The sequence below is a fragment of the Cebus imitator genome, unplaced genomic scaffold (genome assembly GCF_001604975.1).
Source record: "Cebus imitator isolate Cc_AM_T3 unplaced genomic scaffold, Cebus_imitator-1.0 Scaffold84, whole genome shotgun sequence".
Classification (NCBI taxonomy): Eukaryota; Metazoa; Chordata; class Mammalia; order Primates; family Cebidae; genus Cebus; species Cebus imitator.
This window is the reverse complement of record NW_016107399.1, coordinates 6,719,393-6,736,995: the sequence shown is the minus strand read 5'-3', so window position 1 is coordinate 6,736,995 and position 17,603 is coordinate 6,719,393. Positions and strand designations below refer to the sequence as shown.

The 17,603-nt window shown below is 36.7% G+C and overlaps 1 protein-coding gene and 1 long non-coding RNA gene across 3 annotated transcripts in view; one reads left to right on the top strand and one right to left on the bottom strand.

The window, feature by feature from the left end:
- LOC119472072 overlaps positions 1–17,603 on the top strand; it is a 218,865-nt gene that overhangs the window by 172,458 nt on the left and 28,804 nt on the right. The window lies entirely within an intron of this gene.
- The window catches only part of PRRX1 (paired related homeobox 1), a 72,372-nt gene continuing 58,861 nt past the window's right edge, over positions 4,093–17,603 (bottom strand). The window contains exons 3-5 of one of the 2 annotated variants that reach the window (XM_017534146.2): positions 14,287–14,468; positions 10,307–10,378; positions 4,093–4,597 (exon numbers count right to left, since the gene is read on the bottom strand). In XM_017534146.2, the coding sequence (XP_017389635.1) occupies positions 10,324–10,378; positions 14,287–14,468 (237 nt within the window). In that variant the 3' untranslated portion in view covers positions 4,093–4,597; positions 10,307–10,323. The remainder of the gene's footprint in view (positions 4,598–10,306; positions 10,379–14,286; positions 14,469–17,603) is intronic. The other variant, XM_017534145.2, reaches the window with a different exon arrangement.

Below are 17,603 nucleotides of genomic sequence, written 5' to 3'. Positions count from 1 at the left end.
TTTGTCAGTGATTTGTTTTCCGAGTCCCCAGGTTTTAAACAAATACTACCTTTGATTCCATTCTATTATTCTTGCTACGATGTCCCAATGATTCTTTTATTGTAAGATGATTCCTATTCATCCTGTTTTTTGTTTCCCTTGAAGCAACCTCTATCTGATCTGCTTCCAGTTCCTGTTCTGCTCTAGTTTACCTTCACTCTTTTACCAGAATAATCCTGCTACAGTAGCATTTTTTTCACATGGCGTTTTTTTCCTCCTGCTCAAAAGCCTTCAATGTATCTCTGTGGCCTGAGGAAAAGTCCAAACATCTTTGTCTGACATGCAGTACCCTGCAAAATACAGGCTCAACTTTGATCTCTAGTATTTTATTCTACTCGACTTTAAAATTAACTCTCCATCTCTTCCAGGTCCATCTTGCCCTACATCTCTGAACACAAATTTCTCATCCCTTTATCCCTGCCTTCACCGCTTCTTCTCCACTCCTTCATTTGAATGGCCATCACCTGTTCTTTACCTGTCCAGAACCTTAGTGATAAAATTTAAGTCCTAGTTCTTTTGTAAAACCCGTTTCCCATTTCAGCTCACAGCATGTTCTTTCTTCCTACTCTGAACTTTTTTTTATCTATACTGTTTGATACTTATTAATATATTATCTTGAACTGTTACATATTTTTGCATGCTAAAGTTGCTTTTTATACCAGATTTTAGTTGGGATGAAAACAGTATCTATGTCTCACAATTTGGTTTTTCTGTCTTCCCCATGACAACACACCCCATGTTATACACACTGGATCCTTAAGAAATTTTAGCTTTCTATTCCTTTACTCCAAAACAAACAGCCATGCTTGTATGAAGTCTTTTTTTCATATGATGTCTGGTATTGTGAATGCTAAAGATACTGATTTTTAAAATGCTAAACTCTAATAAAAGTTCCACTCTACTCTCATCTGTTATAATAATCAATGTCCTCTCTTCCTCTGACCATTGTCTTTGTTTCTGAAGAAAAATAGATTATTTTCCTGTTTCAAAGAAAATAATATCACACTCAGATAAAGTTTTCTTGTCTATAAGCCCTTCTTACCTTCACTCTTCTGCATGTAATCTCAGATCCTAGCAGATCTGTTTTTTGAAGTTCAAAGAGAAAAGAATCCACAGGTTCAAATGTATATAACAAAAGACATGGTAGTATCCTTCTTTCTTTTTATTGAAAAGAAATCATTTCTATTCTAGCGCAAACAATGTATATTTTACAACATAAAGCAAGATATAATTTACATATTATATTTCTTATGAGATCTTTATACCCTAAATGTCATTCCCTTTTTTATTAAGTCACCTCTTCTGGTTTAATTTAACCTGCCAAGTACCCTACAAATCAGCATCTTGTTTGGAGGGAGATTGAGGACACAGACCGTTCCTATGTATTCACCTGTATCTGGTATCATGACGGTGAGGAACAGGGATAAGTCTTGATGTTTGTGGCCCTGAAGCCCTCCACTGACAACTGGCTTAAGATCCAAACCACTTCTTCTCCAAATCACATACCAAACTTGTATTTTTAAAAATCAACAATAAATGAACAAATTTGAGAGCCTGCACTACATGTATACTTCTTGATCAAGTGCTTAGATAATAGATGCCTGTGGTATTGGTTCACCAGCAGTGAATATTACTTTGGCTGACCAGCACTGGTTACTCTATGATATTTCCAGACATCACTTGCCCGAGACATTGAATAGAACCCCCCAATTTCACCTGTCATTTGGGTTTGTGGGTTCAGGCTTTGCTGTTTACCACTGGAAATGGATGTCCAAATGAAAATTTCAAATGACTTTGCTTCACATATCCCTCTAGCTAAGATTTCTCCCTTCTCAATAAAATCTTTTCATGTATGATTTCTGTTCCCTCCCTATAGTTCAAATCTTAGCCATTCTCTCCGAACTCCAAACCTCCAAAGTTCACCGTTTTCTTGGGTTACACTCATTTCACTTAAGAATGTTTCAGTCTGTTGGGATGTACTGTTCTTTCAAAACTTGATAATCTACAGCAACTAATGGGACAGATGGATGAATGTAGAAACTCTTCAGGAAGCATGTAATGTGTGCTGTTCAGCAAGCCTACTTGAATCATTCAGTAACAAATGTTTTAATAGTAGGTTAAAAGAAGAGAGAATCAATTGGTGAAAGCAAAATGTATAAGATGAGCTTCATTATTATTTAAAGAACTGCAGAATCAACATTTGAAATACAATTTCAGATTGGTGGCTATTAGACTGAAATAACATCACCCTTAGCTCAATCTGATATGCCAAGGGAAATACAAATATGTGCTAAAAGTGCATCTTAAACCCCAAAATCCTTGTCTGTCACTCAGAGTACAAAGTTGGCATATTTGACCAAAATTGATCCAAAGTTTTTTAATTACTCACAACTAAAAGTTATTAGAACTAAGCCGGTCAGGATGAAAATATAAATTAAAAATATTCTGTTCTATGTGTCTTAAATTATTCTTTGGTCAAATGATGTGATTTTTGAGAGATCTGAAAATATAAACCTATTTCTCATTTCCAAATACAAGGTTATAAGTATGTACAGCAAGGTAGCATTTCCTTACTAGAAAACAAGGCTTCCAGGTACCGTATCATCCCATTTACATTGTACACTTTAGTCCCTTCCTCCCATGGCTACAAAGTGCTGGACATACAGAGAATACAGGAAAGAAGAAAGGAGCAAATGAATAGAGCCTCACAACACCCCTGTGAGGTAGGTAAGTATTGTTAACCCCATTTTACAAATGGACAAACTGAGGCACAGCATGGTAGTAATGTAGTTGGTCAAGTCCACCTGGCAAGTTACAAAAGCATGGCTGGGAACAAAGAAAAAGAAATGAAAGATCAGTCCTGGCTCCCAGCCCTAGACACTAAACTTTATTTCAAAATATTAAAAAATAAAAATAGCCCACAATTGCCTTTTAAATGTTGGAATTTGGAAAAACCTTTAGGTATTCCACTTAAACATGTGTCTTTCATATTCCTGTTGAGTGAAGAAAGCGTAGATGACTAGTTTTCCCTCTTCTCACTAACTGCAATTCCCATGATAGATCAGATGTATCAACATCTCACCAGAGCTCAGGCTCCAAACTCAAGGACATTTTTATAGCCTCAAATAGTTTCTAATTCATTTAAAGCCCTAATGTGAAAATGAGACCTGTCCTCAAACAGCCGCCCTATCAATTGTTCTCTGGCTTTAATGAGAATTTTGTGTAGAAAAAGAAAAGCAGCAGGATCCCTAATTAATGTCTCATCACTATAGAGAGAAGAACAGTGGTGATGGTATGTAATTTGCTTTTTGTATTGTTTGGGAAACTGGAAACTCAAGTTTGCAATATATATATATATGAATATACATATATATTCATATATATATTCATATATATATGAATATATATGTATATTCATATATATATTCATATATATATGAATATATATATATATTCATATATATATCTATATATACACACACACACACAGTACATATATAACTGTGCATCTCACCATCCTTAAGGCACCAAAGAGATGTGGGCATGGCTTTTACAACTCACTCTTTGTGTTTCTAGAGAAATTTCTCTTCCTCTCTCATGTGAAAAATATTTCTTATACCAAACGGTCTGTGATAGCAAATCATTTAAACACAACAAATATCTTTAACTTAAGATAATTGATGGTTTGTGTGGGGTGAGGGGTGGTGGTGATAGTGATATAATCTATAGCTTCGAGCTTAAATATATAGCTTAGATGTAGAGCTTAGTACTTAGAATTAGCCAGACACAGCCAATTACATTGGTTCAGACAGTCCAGTGACCAGATGTTGTGCACAACTCTTTTTTCAGAGGCTGCTGGAAAAACCTTACCATGACCAACAAAGATGGAGACAATGAGAAAGGGAATTATGTCTGTCCGGCACAGGTTCTTCAGAAAGACTTTGGCTTTTCAAAAGCTGCTACAGCTTCTATAAAGAGAACTGGGAAGAGGACAGGTAAGGCACTCAGGTTCAAACAAGTCAATGAGGAGACTAGAGGCAATCATTCTGGATATATATATAGTTTCTTTGGCTGCTGTAGTTTTTAAAATAACTTTATACACTCATGGGGGTGGCTGGGTGGGCTGAACCTAGCTGAAGAAGCTTGGAGTATATTAAGCAAAGCATGAATAGGAAGAAAAACAAAATAAGCACACACAGAAACAAGTGGTGGTGGTATCCCAGAGGGAGGAAGAACATTTGTTAACTAATTTTCATTTTGCTCCTCTCCTGCTTTTCTCTGCCATGGTCCCAATGTTTTAGTTCTGTTTTTTGTTTGTTTGTGATTTACTTTTTTCCCCCAGCAGATGAAGAAATAACAGAGCGGGATAGGTGTCTTATGGTTTTTGATTTCTTCTTAGGCCTGTTTAATTATTTTTCCTCAGTTGACTGTTGGCACCTGGTTCCTCTGTAAACTATATTCCTTGGCCTTCAGTCTCAGGTTGGCAATGCTGTTGGCCATGTTGATGCCCTGTGCAGGGCTATTGTTGGCACATGTGGCAGAATATGTAGCCATGGCGCTGTAGGGACAAAGGAGAGAGCAGGGAGAATAACAGGCATTAGTTTCACAAAGCTGCAAGTCCGTGCCCCAGATGGATGTACTCTCAGCATGGGGGCAGGCCGGGGCAATGGCTTGGACTAGATGGCCTCTAGGGTCCCTTACAGCCCCAGCTTTCCATTCATCTAAGGTACTTAGAGAAGAGTGGCCGTGTTTTGAAGAGCAGGAGAAAGTGATGTAGAGTGAGGAAAGGGAAGGAGAGGTATTTGTTGTGTTGGTAACAGTGAGTAATGATTTATTTCTGGGGTGAGAGAAGAAAGTTGCTCAAGTTGAATAGCAGGTGTTTCATCCGCTGACTAATTAAAACGCTATTTAATCTCTCTTCCTGCCTAACTCCCCAGCCTGTAGGAGCAGTGAGGAATAGAAACAAGCATTTGAAAATAAATTAAAGGGAATTTTGCTCCTTCATCATGGATAGCTGACCTTAATTCTAACACATTTTAAATAATCAACAAATGCCATAATAAATAATGTGCATGGAGAACCAGTTAAACAATCCAAAATAAGTTCTCTGCCATCCTTGATTTACTGGTTGATAGCACCAAGCATTGCTGAATCAAGAGGTTACTAACCCACTGGCCTTGATTTTATAACCTCTCTTCAGAAGAACTTGAATAGCACACTCTGCCGTTTGGGTCAGTTATTTTGGAAATGTTTAAATCTCCTAGATAAACTATCAAAGGCTCCATTTTCAGCATTCTTGACCTCAGAGGTAACTGTTTCTCACTGTCCTTATTGCTGAGAAAGATCTGAAGTTGTTTTTCATTGCCAGAGTTTATAATTAAGACCTGAGAACACCGCTAGGCAGAAATTTATCATTGGTGGGTTTCTGTTAATTGCATCTATGAATCTCTGTTAAAAGAAAAAGAAATGGTTTCATAGACTTAGTAGCAAATCACTCTTTCTACTAAATAGTTAAAAGTGTACTCATTTTAATTAAATAAAAATGTTTCTAGTTGCTTCTAAGATTAGCAAAATCCCTTTCAAGTGAGGGCTGGAATGAGATAGACTTATAAATGGAATGACATGTGCTCTTCTGTTGCCTGCATTCCAATGGAATTTTGTCAGTCACATAAGAGTTTGTGGTTCTGGGGATCAAGTGACAAGATCAGAAAGAGAGAAAAGTAAAGCTACTCCACAAATAGAATATATCATTGATACTTATTTGAGACACAATGTAGTCAAAACTCATAATAACCTATTTCAGCTCATCTACTAATAATTAACGCAAGAAAATTAAGTTAAAGAAATATAATGAGTCCCAGATCACTAGGTCTTTCCAGAAATACACATCTTTAATTAAAAATCTTTATGGACCTGGTTAAGTGTATGGGTGTGTATGTGTTTACACACATACATGTATGTGTTCTGACACAAGGAGAAAGAAAGGTTACAAAGGGATCCTACTTTCTTCTATTTCATTTTTGCGTGCTTCATTCTTTCTCATCATTTTGTGGTAGATGGTCTCAACCCTCTAGACAAGGTTAGGTTCTTTTACAGCACACTGAACTTTTGCTTTTAGCATTTAATTCAAGTTTAGCTAATAATTTGCTTAGTATCTATCACTGTTTCAACTATGAGCTCCATAGATCAGACACCACATCGGCCTTGTTCACAAGTGTATCCTCAGGTAGAGATGACACCATATCTAGTACTGTATGTTCAATGAATAGACAGATAACTAAAAATAGTTAGATATAGTATGATTAAATTGATTCCTGCTCGATGTCATTGGTTTCTGTCATTCTGCTAAGAGTAATGATCTCTAAAAAAAAAAAAACAAAAAAAAAATCTTATCACTTTGCTTTTATTCATAGGAACTGGTCCTTAAAGTCAATTTTACTATCGTAATAGAAAGAGCAAAGTCAGTTGCATATGACAGAAGCAGTAGCTGATGACTGTGTATACTTGGATCCATCAAAAAATATCTTTCACAATAAAAACTGAAGAAATTATTAGTACAATCTAGAGTTTTAGAATAGACTATCACTTCTACCACTGCCTACAAAATGATAGAAGCAGAAGAGTTCCCAGTTAAGGTAGGTTTAAGTTAGAAGTGAGATAAATGACCAGAACAATCCACTAAAGTGGGATAAGTTTTTTTTTTTTTTAAGAATGTACCAAGAAATGTCATTTATTTTCAAAATCCATATACATATTATCATTTAGTTCATGGTTCCATTCAAGACCTTATAATAAATGTATGTAAACTCACAAAACCTATATTCAAAAAATTTCTAGGATATGCCAAGAACCCAAACATCTAAATAGCTGAGAAAAAAAGACTATTGGATTTGGGAAATGTTCCTAAGTCATAGTTTATTATAAAATCAACCAAGTCAACCTTTCTCAATCAGTTTTCTGTGAGAGAATTAAGCCCTAAAGATGATGCACAGTTAGTATAATTTTAAACACACAGAAGAGAAATTGGAATTAGGAGTTGTCTATATTATTTGCAAGTATTGAGAAATAAATTTGGATGGCTTGTGAAAACAGGCTAAAACTACATAAAATAGTTCTCTGATGCTAAGTTGTAGATTGTCATAGAATATTGTGCTCTTAAGTACTTGGTCTAATTTTTTGAGGGATGTGTTTTTTGTTTTTTGAGATTCTGGACAAGCAAAGTCCTATTTAACAAAAATTTGCTCTTTCTTAGATAATCAAAGTTGTATTCCATCTCTTTAGCTGAAAAGGAAGATTGGAACCTTGGAATCTTTAGTTTACTGAAGATACTATTGCTGTTTCCCAGAAATGTCTACATAGTAGTGATTACAAGTGGCCTATTATATGACCATTTTTGTTGTAGTGATTTCAGAGTCAACTACCTTTACCACCTGATATTATAGTGAGGACTTAGTAGGGAACATATTTCTTGGAAATACTGAGTTTCTCTCTCGAGTGTAGGCAGGACAGTAATATCCCAAATGAGAAGAATGTTGATGCACTTTCTATCTCAAACACAAATTAATGGGAATTAAGATCATCGATTGCATGGGAGATTGGATATTCACAGGAACATTTTTCACGTAAATGGCAGCCTGATTTTCCACAGTAAAGAACAGTGCCCTTGTCTGATTATATGATGACATTATTATAAAAACATCACCAAAGGCGAGTCTGTGACAATGCCTTATAGGTATCCCTCAAATTAGTGGAGCTTGAGGATTAAAAAGCAGTTGTTTTTAATGAATGAATTTTGCAATTCTCTAGGAGCTTGATAGGTGATAACATCTTCACTTGATAAATGCTTAGGAAATGTATAAACTTTCAAAATTGATTTAACTTGTTCCAGCATTCCTTAGCCACAAGAAGTAGGCTAAAAGAACTAAAGCCATCTTAATTCATAGCCTCTTAACAAAAGTTTAGAATATGTAATCCTACAAATAGGGATTCCAATAATATTTTGGGCACATATTAAATAATTGCAAGTCTGTTTTCCAGTAATTTGACATGGATCTAGCTTCTCAGTTTATGCTAAGGGTGCCATATAGGCAAGCAGTGAGCAGTCCTTGGACACACCAGTGAAAAGCAAAACTTATTATTACAAGTCAGAAAAGACAGAATTAGTGAGTACTCTAAGAGTAGCTTAGTCATTCTTCAAATATGGCATTAGAAGTAAGATGGAGAGGACCTGTCTCCTAAAGTGTCAACAGATGCAAGACAGCCTTGAGCGGCTGCCAATATGAAATTGTTCATGACCATCTGCTTTCCATGTCATGGAAACTTCTAAAGTTCTGCTTTAGGAAAAGAAAAAGAACCCTGAAATGTTTTCTTAAAGGTCCAATGAGGGTAATTAACTGTTTTCAACCAATTTATAGAGCCATTCAGAGCATGTAAAATAGCCAGTCCTTCCTATACAGGATTCAGCTTGCTCAGATAAAATGGGGAGATTGAAACTAAGTGATCTGTACAGATTAAGCACATGACAACAACCAAAAGCCTGCTTAACAGCACCAGAGATCCTGCCTGTTGGTCTTGCCTTCTAAGTAAAACCCATTTATTCTTGGAAGTAGGGTACAGACATAAGCTGAGTCCTGGGACTGAGTTTCTAGGCTTTGGCTAAAGAACCATTTTTAGTTAGTTTTAGTAAAGTTCTTTGTGTCAGTGACCAAGAAACCACATTACTAAATAAAGTGCATTGAGAAATTAGGGATTCATAATAAATGCTTGATCCTATCTGTTGACTCAGCTAGTCTGCACTGGGACTTACACAGAGCTGACACATTTAAATCAGCTTCAAATGTTTCCATCTCCTTATTTGGAGATTCCTAGCAGATGCAGCACAGCCATAGATAGCAGAATGCTAACCACCAGCAGGGTTAGAGTACTGTTTTCACTGGGGACAAATCATTTTTATCATTTCAATCTACCCTGAAAGCTGTGAGAGGAAAAAAATATGTTAAAATGACTACCAAACATAGAGGAAGTACAGAAAATACTATTCGTGCTATGATTTTAAACTTGGGAAACTTATGAACAGCTGCTTCTCTGCTTTCTAAAAACCTACAGTGTTAAGTCCTGCAAATCACAAAACAATGGATAGCTTGGGGAAAAAATAATACCAGACTCATTTTTAGCTCTTTGTTTTCTATGTGGCCCTTTGAACAAATGATGGCAAGGTGTTTAAAATTTCACCCTAAAAACAAATCTGTCGGCCTAAGAAGTCTATGAAATCCTTGGGTTTCACCAGCTCAGGATTTTTTCAAAGACTGTAGGGGTTATGGTGTTCAAGATGTGATGCATAGAAGTTGCAGAAAGTCTCTTTGGTTAGTTCTTTTGTCAGTGCAAGAACAACGGAGGTATACTTGCTTCACCTGACAAAATGTAATACCAGTTTTCCTAGGGAAATTTACTTTTAAAAAGAGATCTGGTAAATTCTTTTGAAAGGGATCTTTTGTGATGTAAATAATTAACTTCTGTTTCTAACTTCTGTACTGAAATTCAGAAGTTGATTTTCTAATACGTATATTTATTTCTTAAAGTGAACACACTTGTACATTTCATTAGTAAGCTTTCAGTTTGTACTATATTTTCAGTGATTTTTCTGCCATTTTTAACTTTTCATTTTAGAAATATTTTCATATATAGAGCCTCTTGCATCTTTCTTTTGTTGCAAGATTTTTTTTTTGGAAGTGCACATTGCTTATTGGTAGGTTCCAAACACCCCTGTGAAATAAGCAATGGGGAAACTAGTGCTAGCTTCATGTTAGATACAAAGCTACATAAGAGAACAATGATCTCACTGACCTGAGGAGCAGCAGAAGCCAGGACAAGAACATAGTTCTTCCAAACCCTGTCCTGTAACCTACAATGCCTCACTATTTAAAGTGTGTACCAAGTGTCAGCAGCATCAGCATCACCTAGGAGCAAGTTAGAGATACAGAATCCAAGCTCCACCCTGGACTTAATGAATCAGAGCTTGCACAGTCACATGATCCCAGATACTTCCTGTGCACAGCAATCTCTGAAGAGCCCTGCTCTAGACTAGTATCATACTACACTTCATTTTGTGGACATGCTTTCTCACAGCTCTGGTTCCCAATAGTATTCCTCACTTGAGGGCTTCACTGCTGAAATTTCTAGAACTGCAAACCCCACTTTCTTAGACACTCTAAATTCCCACTTAAACCCTACCCCAAGCAGCCGCCCTCTTCCCCCTCTGACAAGTTACCTTTTCAGTGTCTTCCGTTAGAATCCGTTATGAAGCCCCTCGTGTAAACAACATCTTGGGAGGGACGAGGATCTATTTTTGAAAGTGTGAAAGGGAGAAATAAGCCAAATGCGTTCAGCAGATGTCAGGCAGCACCATGACCACGATCAAATGAGGTGGGGAGAAGGATGGGGAGGGAAGCTTTGGACAGAGATAGTTGGCCTCTTTCACTCATCACTAGCTTCCTTTTAAGCCCAGCCCTCCCTCTGGAAATGGCACTTCAGGTCAATGCTGCAAAACCAGGCCATTCACTATTCACCTCATCTAGGAAAGGATGTCTCTGGGAAAATGTTTCTTGGCTACTTCAGCTCAAATAGCAGTCAAAAGTTCAGGACTTGGTTGATCACTGCTACCCAAGAAGTAAAGCACTGCAAGATTAGTGAGTCTGAATAATTCCGGTGCTTGCGTGTGCTTTAATTCTTACAATTTGCCTAAGAAAAACAGTTCCGAGTTAAGCAATGGGTATGGGTGCCAAAAACAAGCTTCCTTTAACTGGCCAAGGATGGGTAAAGAAGACACCTGCCAGACAACAGTGTCTGTGTTAGAGAACGCTTTGTGCCCCTGATGTCTCAGTTGCCTGCCTAATGTCATCACCTCTAACATGCTCAAGGGAATGAGTGAGGTCATGATGTGCTATAATTAGAGCAAACTATATGTCCCAGTTTGCCAGAGACAATCTGGTTTATACATGTTGTCCTAGTATAATTATTAATAGCACTCCCCTTTCACTCTAAAAAAATCCCAGTTTGAACAATAAATTATACAGCTACCACTCTGGATGTAAAAGACACCTAGAAAAAAAAATGTGTTGGCTATTTTCCAACCCATAATTCTGATCATATGCAAATAACTGCTTTTGTGCCTTGGTTTTCTCCTTTCTTTTTTCAGGGAATAACTGTGGAAGTCAGCAAACTATCCTTTCTGGCAAAACTGTCTTCTCACTGTCCCTGATTTGTATGACCAAGCCACATCTATCAGTCCAATGGTATGCCCACACCCCACAAAGCGTGGACCCCAGCTGCAGGTATGCCTCACTGATCTAAGATAGCTCTTGAATAAAAAGGGGATTTCAGATAGTTTTCCAATCTTATACTTTTTTTTTTTTTTTTTTTTTTTTTTTTGATACAATGCAAGGTTTAATTTGAATGAAAATACAGTCATGTGGCTTAACATGTTGTATAAAAAGAGGGATCGCAAGCATTGAGGGATTGCAAGCATTAGTTCTAATTCTGCTTGCTGAAGGCTTAAATTTGGGTAAGTATTTAGTCTCTTCTTTGGAAGCAGAGCAAGACAGAGCTGTCACACAGGAGTGTTCCAAGAATTAACCAAGAGAAATGCCTTTTAATGAGTGTCACATGTGAGATAACTAACTTGACGTAATAGTACCAACAAGAACAGTGAGTTAATTTTTCATAATACAAAAGGTCTATAATTTCCTTTGCTTTGAATCACTTGTTTTTCTTTTTTATTTCCTTAACAATATTTCCTATCAGGTTTCAAAGTGTGAAATCATAACATAGTTTGGTTCTAAACATAGTAGAAAATTCTCCAAGTAACAGAATAGCTTTTTGCTACTTTTAGAAATTAACCAAAATATAAACACTTCAGTCAACATTGGTTCAAAAAACATTGTCATTGATTAAATTATTGCTTTAACATCACTTTTCTACTTATATCTGAAGATTAATTTATTCTTCATACAGAATATGAACAATCAGATTTTATGATATTTAATTTTTACAAATTCAATTTCTAAGAGAGAAATGATGATATAAAAACATACCATGAAATGAGTAAAACCTACTAGGTTATATGATTTTAAGTGAAAAGAGCAGGATACAAAATAATATATACACTAAGGCTATACCTGTATAAAATATTGAACTCTAATCACAGAAATGAATATACTACTTATGTCAAGATGGTGAAATTATGGATTTTTAAAAAAATGTGTCCAGTATTTCTACATAATTCTTTCCATTAAAATAGAATATTTCCAAAAAAGGCATGCATAAATTGCCATGTTAATATTGCCATGTTAATATTGCCATATGCTAAACACATATGATACAGACACTGAGGCTCACACGGCTGAGGTCCAAGTAATATAACCCTATATTAAATCAGGAAGGATTTCATCCCCATTCATGCAGTGTGCTGTGTGCAGCCTCTCACTGGTAAGGACCATGTGACAGCCATCTGGCTTATTTATGACTGGTGTGAAAAGTTCTTATGGAGGACCCAGACAGAAAAAGGAGCAATACTTCTTGGTTGTGATCAAATTCAAACCAGAGATCTTGAAACATCAGGCTTTGAACCACACCCATTTTCCAATCCATTAAGCATGTTCTTGAACACACTAAATTTCTCTTATACCAATATATATGAGAAATAAAGCAGCCTCCATTTACTTAAAATATTAGAGAATATGTGATTTCACAATGGTCTTCAAAAAATGTGTTTTTAGTAAATCTTATAGGAGAGGAGTTTAAATTCAAAATAGGGCACACAGATATTACTAATGTTTCAAGCTCAGCAAGGTGTACCACCATCTGAGTGCAATAGGGCCCAGAATAAGACTTCCCCAGACACTGGGTCTCTATATACTAAGACCAAAAGAATTCAGGCTAATTTTATAACAGGAGATATAAAAGAAATTTCCAAGTGCATTTACCATGTTTCTCTAAATGAACTGATTTAGAATAGAAAGAAACATTTAGATGAGGCTTTTTGCTTTGATTAAAACTGTCAACCTTTGAAAAATATTTGCATTTCAAGATGTGGCATTTCACATCAGGAGTTCAACTTCATCTGAGACATAATCTTTTATATTTCATTTAAAACCTCTCCTTAAGCCAATAAATAACCTTGACAATAAAAAGGTAAACAAAAGCATAATAAATGAATTTGTGAATAGATCTTCCTCCACTAAAATCAGCCAGGGAGAACACATAGGCTTGACCTCGTTTCTCAGAGTACTCAGGTCCCCTTTTACTTTCAAAGAAAGGCACTCTAGACTAATCCAATGGGTTAGGCACTTGTGTCTCAGCTTCCCTTCAGGCATTAGCCTATATTTTCTGAATAGCATAATAATTGGAGGTTAAAAGCCTCTCTATGAAATTGAAATAGTACTCCATTAATTAATTAATTAATTTCTTTAAATTGTTCAACTTTTTAATATAAAAGTTTAGTGTAAATTATACATTCCTTTATTTAAAAGAAACACACACACACACACACACACACACACACACAAATATACACAAACTGACCCCCAAAGAAACCTTCAGACAAGTAGACAAGAATTAGCAATAGATTAGGAAGGCACTTGGCATTATAAGAAATTCACAACTACTAACAAAGAACTTTGGCCATGAAAGTGATCAGAATGAACTTGGGTTTTCTTTCCTTCCCTTTCTGTCATAGTCCCTCTCTGTCTGTCTCCTTCCTTCCTTCCTTCTTTCTTTTCTTCCTTCCTTCTTCTTTTTTTAAATTCGAAGTCAGTTTTACTGCAAAGTTTGCCTTTGGCCCTATACTTGGAGCCTTACAAGTAAAGTCCCTACATTTGCATAATACAACAAATTTATCTTAAATTTGGAAACAGGGTAAAGTTTTGTTCCAGAATGGTCACAAGAGGGACACTGGGCATAGCTTAATGATCTGCTCTTTTAGATTCTTCCTCATCTTTGAAACCTTTGCAAGAGTTCCTGAGTCCAAGAGGAGATTGCTGAGATAGCCTGCCCCTCTCACTTCTGCCCCAAACCCTGCTCCTGGGGCAGCTAATAATCTCCTGGGAAAATGTGGGGATGCCAGCAATTGAATGTCTCTGAAGAGATTAACCCAGTAAGAAATGTCAGTGACCTGCACAAGCAGCTTGAAACATGACCAACCGCTGAGAAACATGTGGAAGTGGAGCAAGGGAGAGTGGGCCAGTCATTCACCTGTACGGAGATGCTGTCCCCCAGGAGAGATAATCGGTGGGTCTCGGAGCAGGACGAGGTACGATGGGCTGCTCCACAGCAGTCACGTCTCCTGAGTAGGATTTGAGGAGGGAAGCATTTTTATTGGCTAGCATGGCTCTCTCATTCCTGCGGAACTTGGCTCTTCGGTTCTGAAACCACACCTGGAAAATTGTTAGGAGGAGAGAGGGCATGAGGAAAGAGGAAAAACAAAGAAGGGGATACATGAATGAAATTCTGGTTGATTTTACTATATAACACCTTCCAAAGGAAGATATAAGATGGCTATGGAATTCTCCTTAGAACAATAGAAATATGCCATACTCCTTCCCTCATGAGGGCCATTCTTAAAGTTCAAGGCTATTCTAACAGGACCATACAATTCTCCAGTAATCAGGTCTCCAGAGATGAAATCTGTGACTGACCCACAGGACAGCAAAATATGGGTTATAATCCCTGTTACAATGGTAATCAAGAAAAATGAAGAAAAATCTCATTAGACTTCTGCCACTGAAATAATGACTTTTCTAAAAGCTTTTTCAAAATTCTTTCTTCAAAATGTGAAAATCGCATCTGCTTTCACAATAATTATTAGATATTTTAAGGAAATTTCCGATCTCCCAAAAGTAGATGTTCCAACAAAGATTTAAGAAGAAAGTGTTTTATTTGGGAGGTGCAAGGAACACCAGTAGAGGAGTGAAGAAGTAACATAGAAGATAAGGTAATCACTAAAGAGTGTACTACTAAACAAGTTGTCTCTGTGGCGGCTCAATCCCATTCAGAGATGTTGAAGACTAAGACTAATGTAGGGCACACACTTCAGAGTTATCCCTCTCGGGGGTGATGGAGCTGGGTGTGTGTGCACTGGATCCTGCCAGCCATTGGCTATTAATGTTCCAGCACATCTGGAATGTGGAGGCAGGGCAGTCTCCTGAAGTTCTAGTAAGACACTGCTGGCACAGAAATGTGGAGATTAAAAGTTGGAAGCAGACAAGACTATACCTAATTGTAGGGTTCAAGGGAAATGGACAGCATTGACAGACAGCTGACAGCATTTGCTACAGCTAATAATAAACCTACCAAAAACAAATTAAAATATTTTATTTATTTTCTATTTTATAAGTTCCAGGATATGTGTGCAGGATATGCAGGTTTGCTACATAAGTCAAACTGTCTCTGTTTGCAGATGACATAATCCTGTACCTAGAAAACCCTATCGTCTCAGCCCAAAAGCTTTTTAAGCTGATATGCAACTTCAGCAAAGTCTCAGGATGCAAAATCAGTGTGCAAAAAAAATCACAATTATTTCTATGCACCTACAACAGAAAAGCAGAGAACCAAATCGTGAATGAACTCCCATTCACAATTTCTGCAAAGAGAATAAAATATCTGGGAATATAGCTAACAAGAGAAGTAAAGCATCTCTTCAAGAAGTACAAACTACTGCTCAAGGAAATCAGAGAAGACACCAACAAATGGGAAAACATTCCATGCTCATGGATAGGAAGAATCAATATCATGAAAATGGCCATACTGCCCAAAGTAATTTAGAGATCTAATGCTATTCTCATTAAATTACCATTCACACTGTTCACAGAATTAGAAAAAACTACTTTAAAATTCATATGGAACAAAAAAGAGCCTGCATGGCCAAGGCAATCCTCAGCAAAAAGAACAAAACTGAAGGCATCACACTATCTGACTTCAAATTATACTACAAGGCCACAGTAACCAAAACAGCATGGTACTGTTAGAAAAGCACGCTCAGAGACCAATGGAACAGAATAGAGAACTCAGAAAAGGCTGCACATCTACAACCATCTGATCTTCAACAAACCTAACAAAAACAAGCTATGGGGAAAGGATATCCTATTTAATAAATGGTGCTTGGAGAACTGGCTATGCATATACAGAGAATTGAAACTGAAACTCTTCCTTACACTGTATACAAAAATTAACTCAAGATAGATTAAAAACATAATATAAAACCCAGAACTATAAAAACTCTAGAAGAAAATCTAGACAATACCTTTCAGGACATAGGCATGGGCAAAGATTTCATGACAAAAACGTCAAAAAACAATTGCAGCAAAAGCAAAAATTGACAAATGGGATCTAATTAAAGTGCTTCTGCACAGAAAAAGAAACTATTGTCAGAATGAACAGACAACAAACAGAATGGGAGAAGATTTTTGTAACCTATACATCTGACAAAGGTCTAATATCCAGAATCTACAAGGAACTTATGATGGACCTCATATACGATGGTGGTCTTATTAAATTATAATACCAAATTTTTCCTATTTGATATGTTTAGCTACACAAATACTTACCATGTTATTACAATTGCCTACACTATTCAATACAGTAATATTCTGTACAGGCTTGTAACCTAAGAGCAATAGGCTATTCCCTATTGCCTAGGTGTGCAGTCAGTTATACCATCTAGATTTGTGGAAGTAGATTCCATGATGTTTGCCCAATGACAAAATTATCTAAAAATTCATTTCTCAGAAGAGATCCCCATTGTTAAGCACTGTATGACTGTAATCTGTTGAAATTCACATAAATAATACATGGCTGAGTTTTTGAACTCAAGGCCATCCATCTCATGATCATATAACTCTTCTAGAGTGCTATGGAATTTTACTCATTCATTTTCTCATTCAAGAAATCTTTATGGAGTGCCTGCTATGGTCTAAGCCCTGTACTAAATGCTGGAAGGAGAGAGATGAGAAATTTATTATCTGCTTTTAAGCAGCTCGCAATCTATTAAAGGAAGACATGTAAAATTTGAAAAACTACAAAACAATATTTTAAGTGCAATTACAGAAATGTATAACAAGGTAATGGAGAAGAAAGTTATTTTTGTAGAGTGAGTAGCTGTACAGCTCTAGGGACAACATACACATAAAATACCATGTGATCAGTGCCCTGTAGAGCTGGCAGCATGAAGGGCCTGTGTGGAAATTGGCCAACGTGGAATCTGGACTTGTCTTCCCCGACTCCTGGCTCTTCTGTTTCTAATGTGCCTTCACATTGCTGCTAGAGCTATCATCTTAAATGTTAATCACATTAATGCCTTGTTTTATGTCATCTACTGACTCCCCATTACTCACAAAATAAAATAGAAACTTTTTTACCATAGAACAAAGACTGTTCAGGAATTAGCTCTTTGTCCATTGATCCAGCCCCAAGCCACATCACTCTAACCTCATGCACTGGCCCCCTATGGCTCCAGCTCCTACCCTGTGCTGAAGATTACCTGTGGACTCCCAAATGTGTTAGGCTATTTCCCA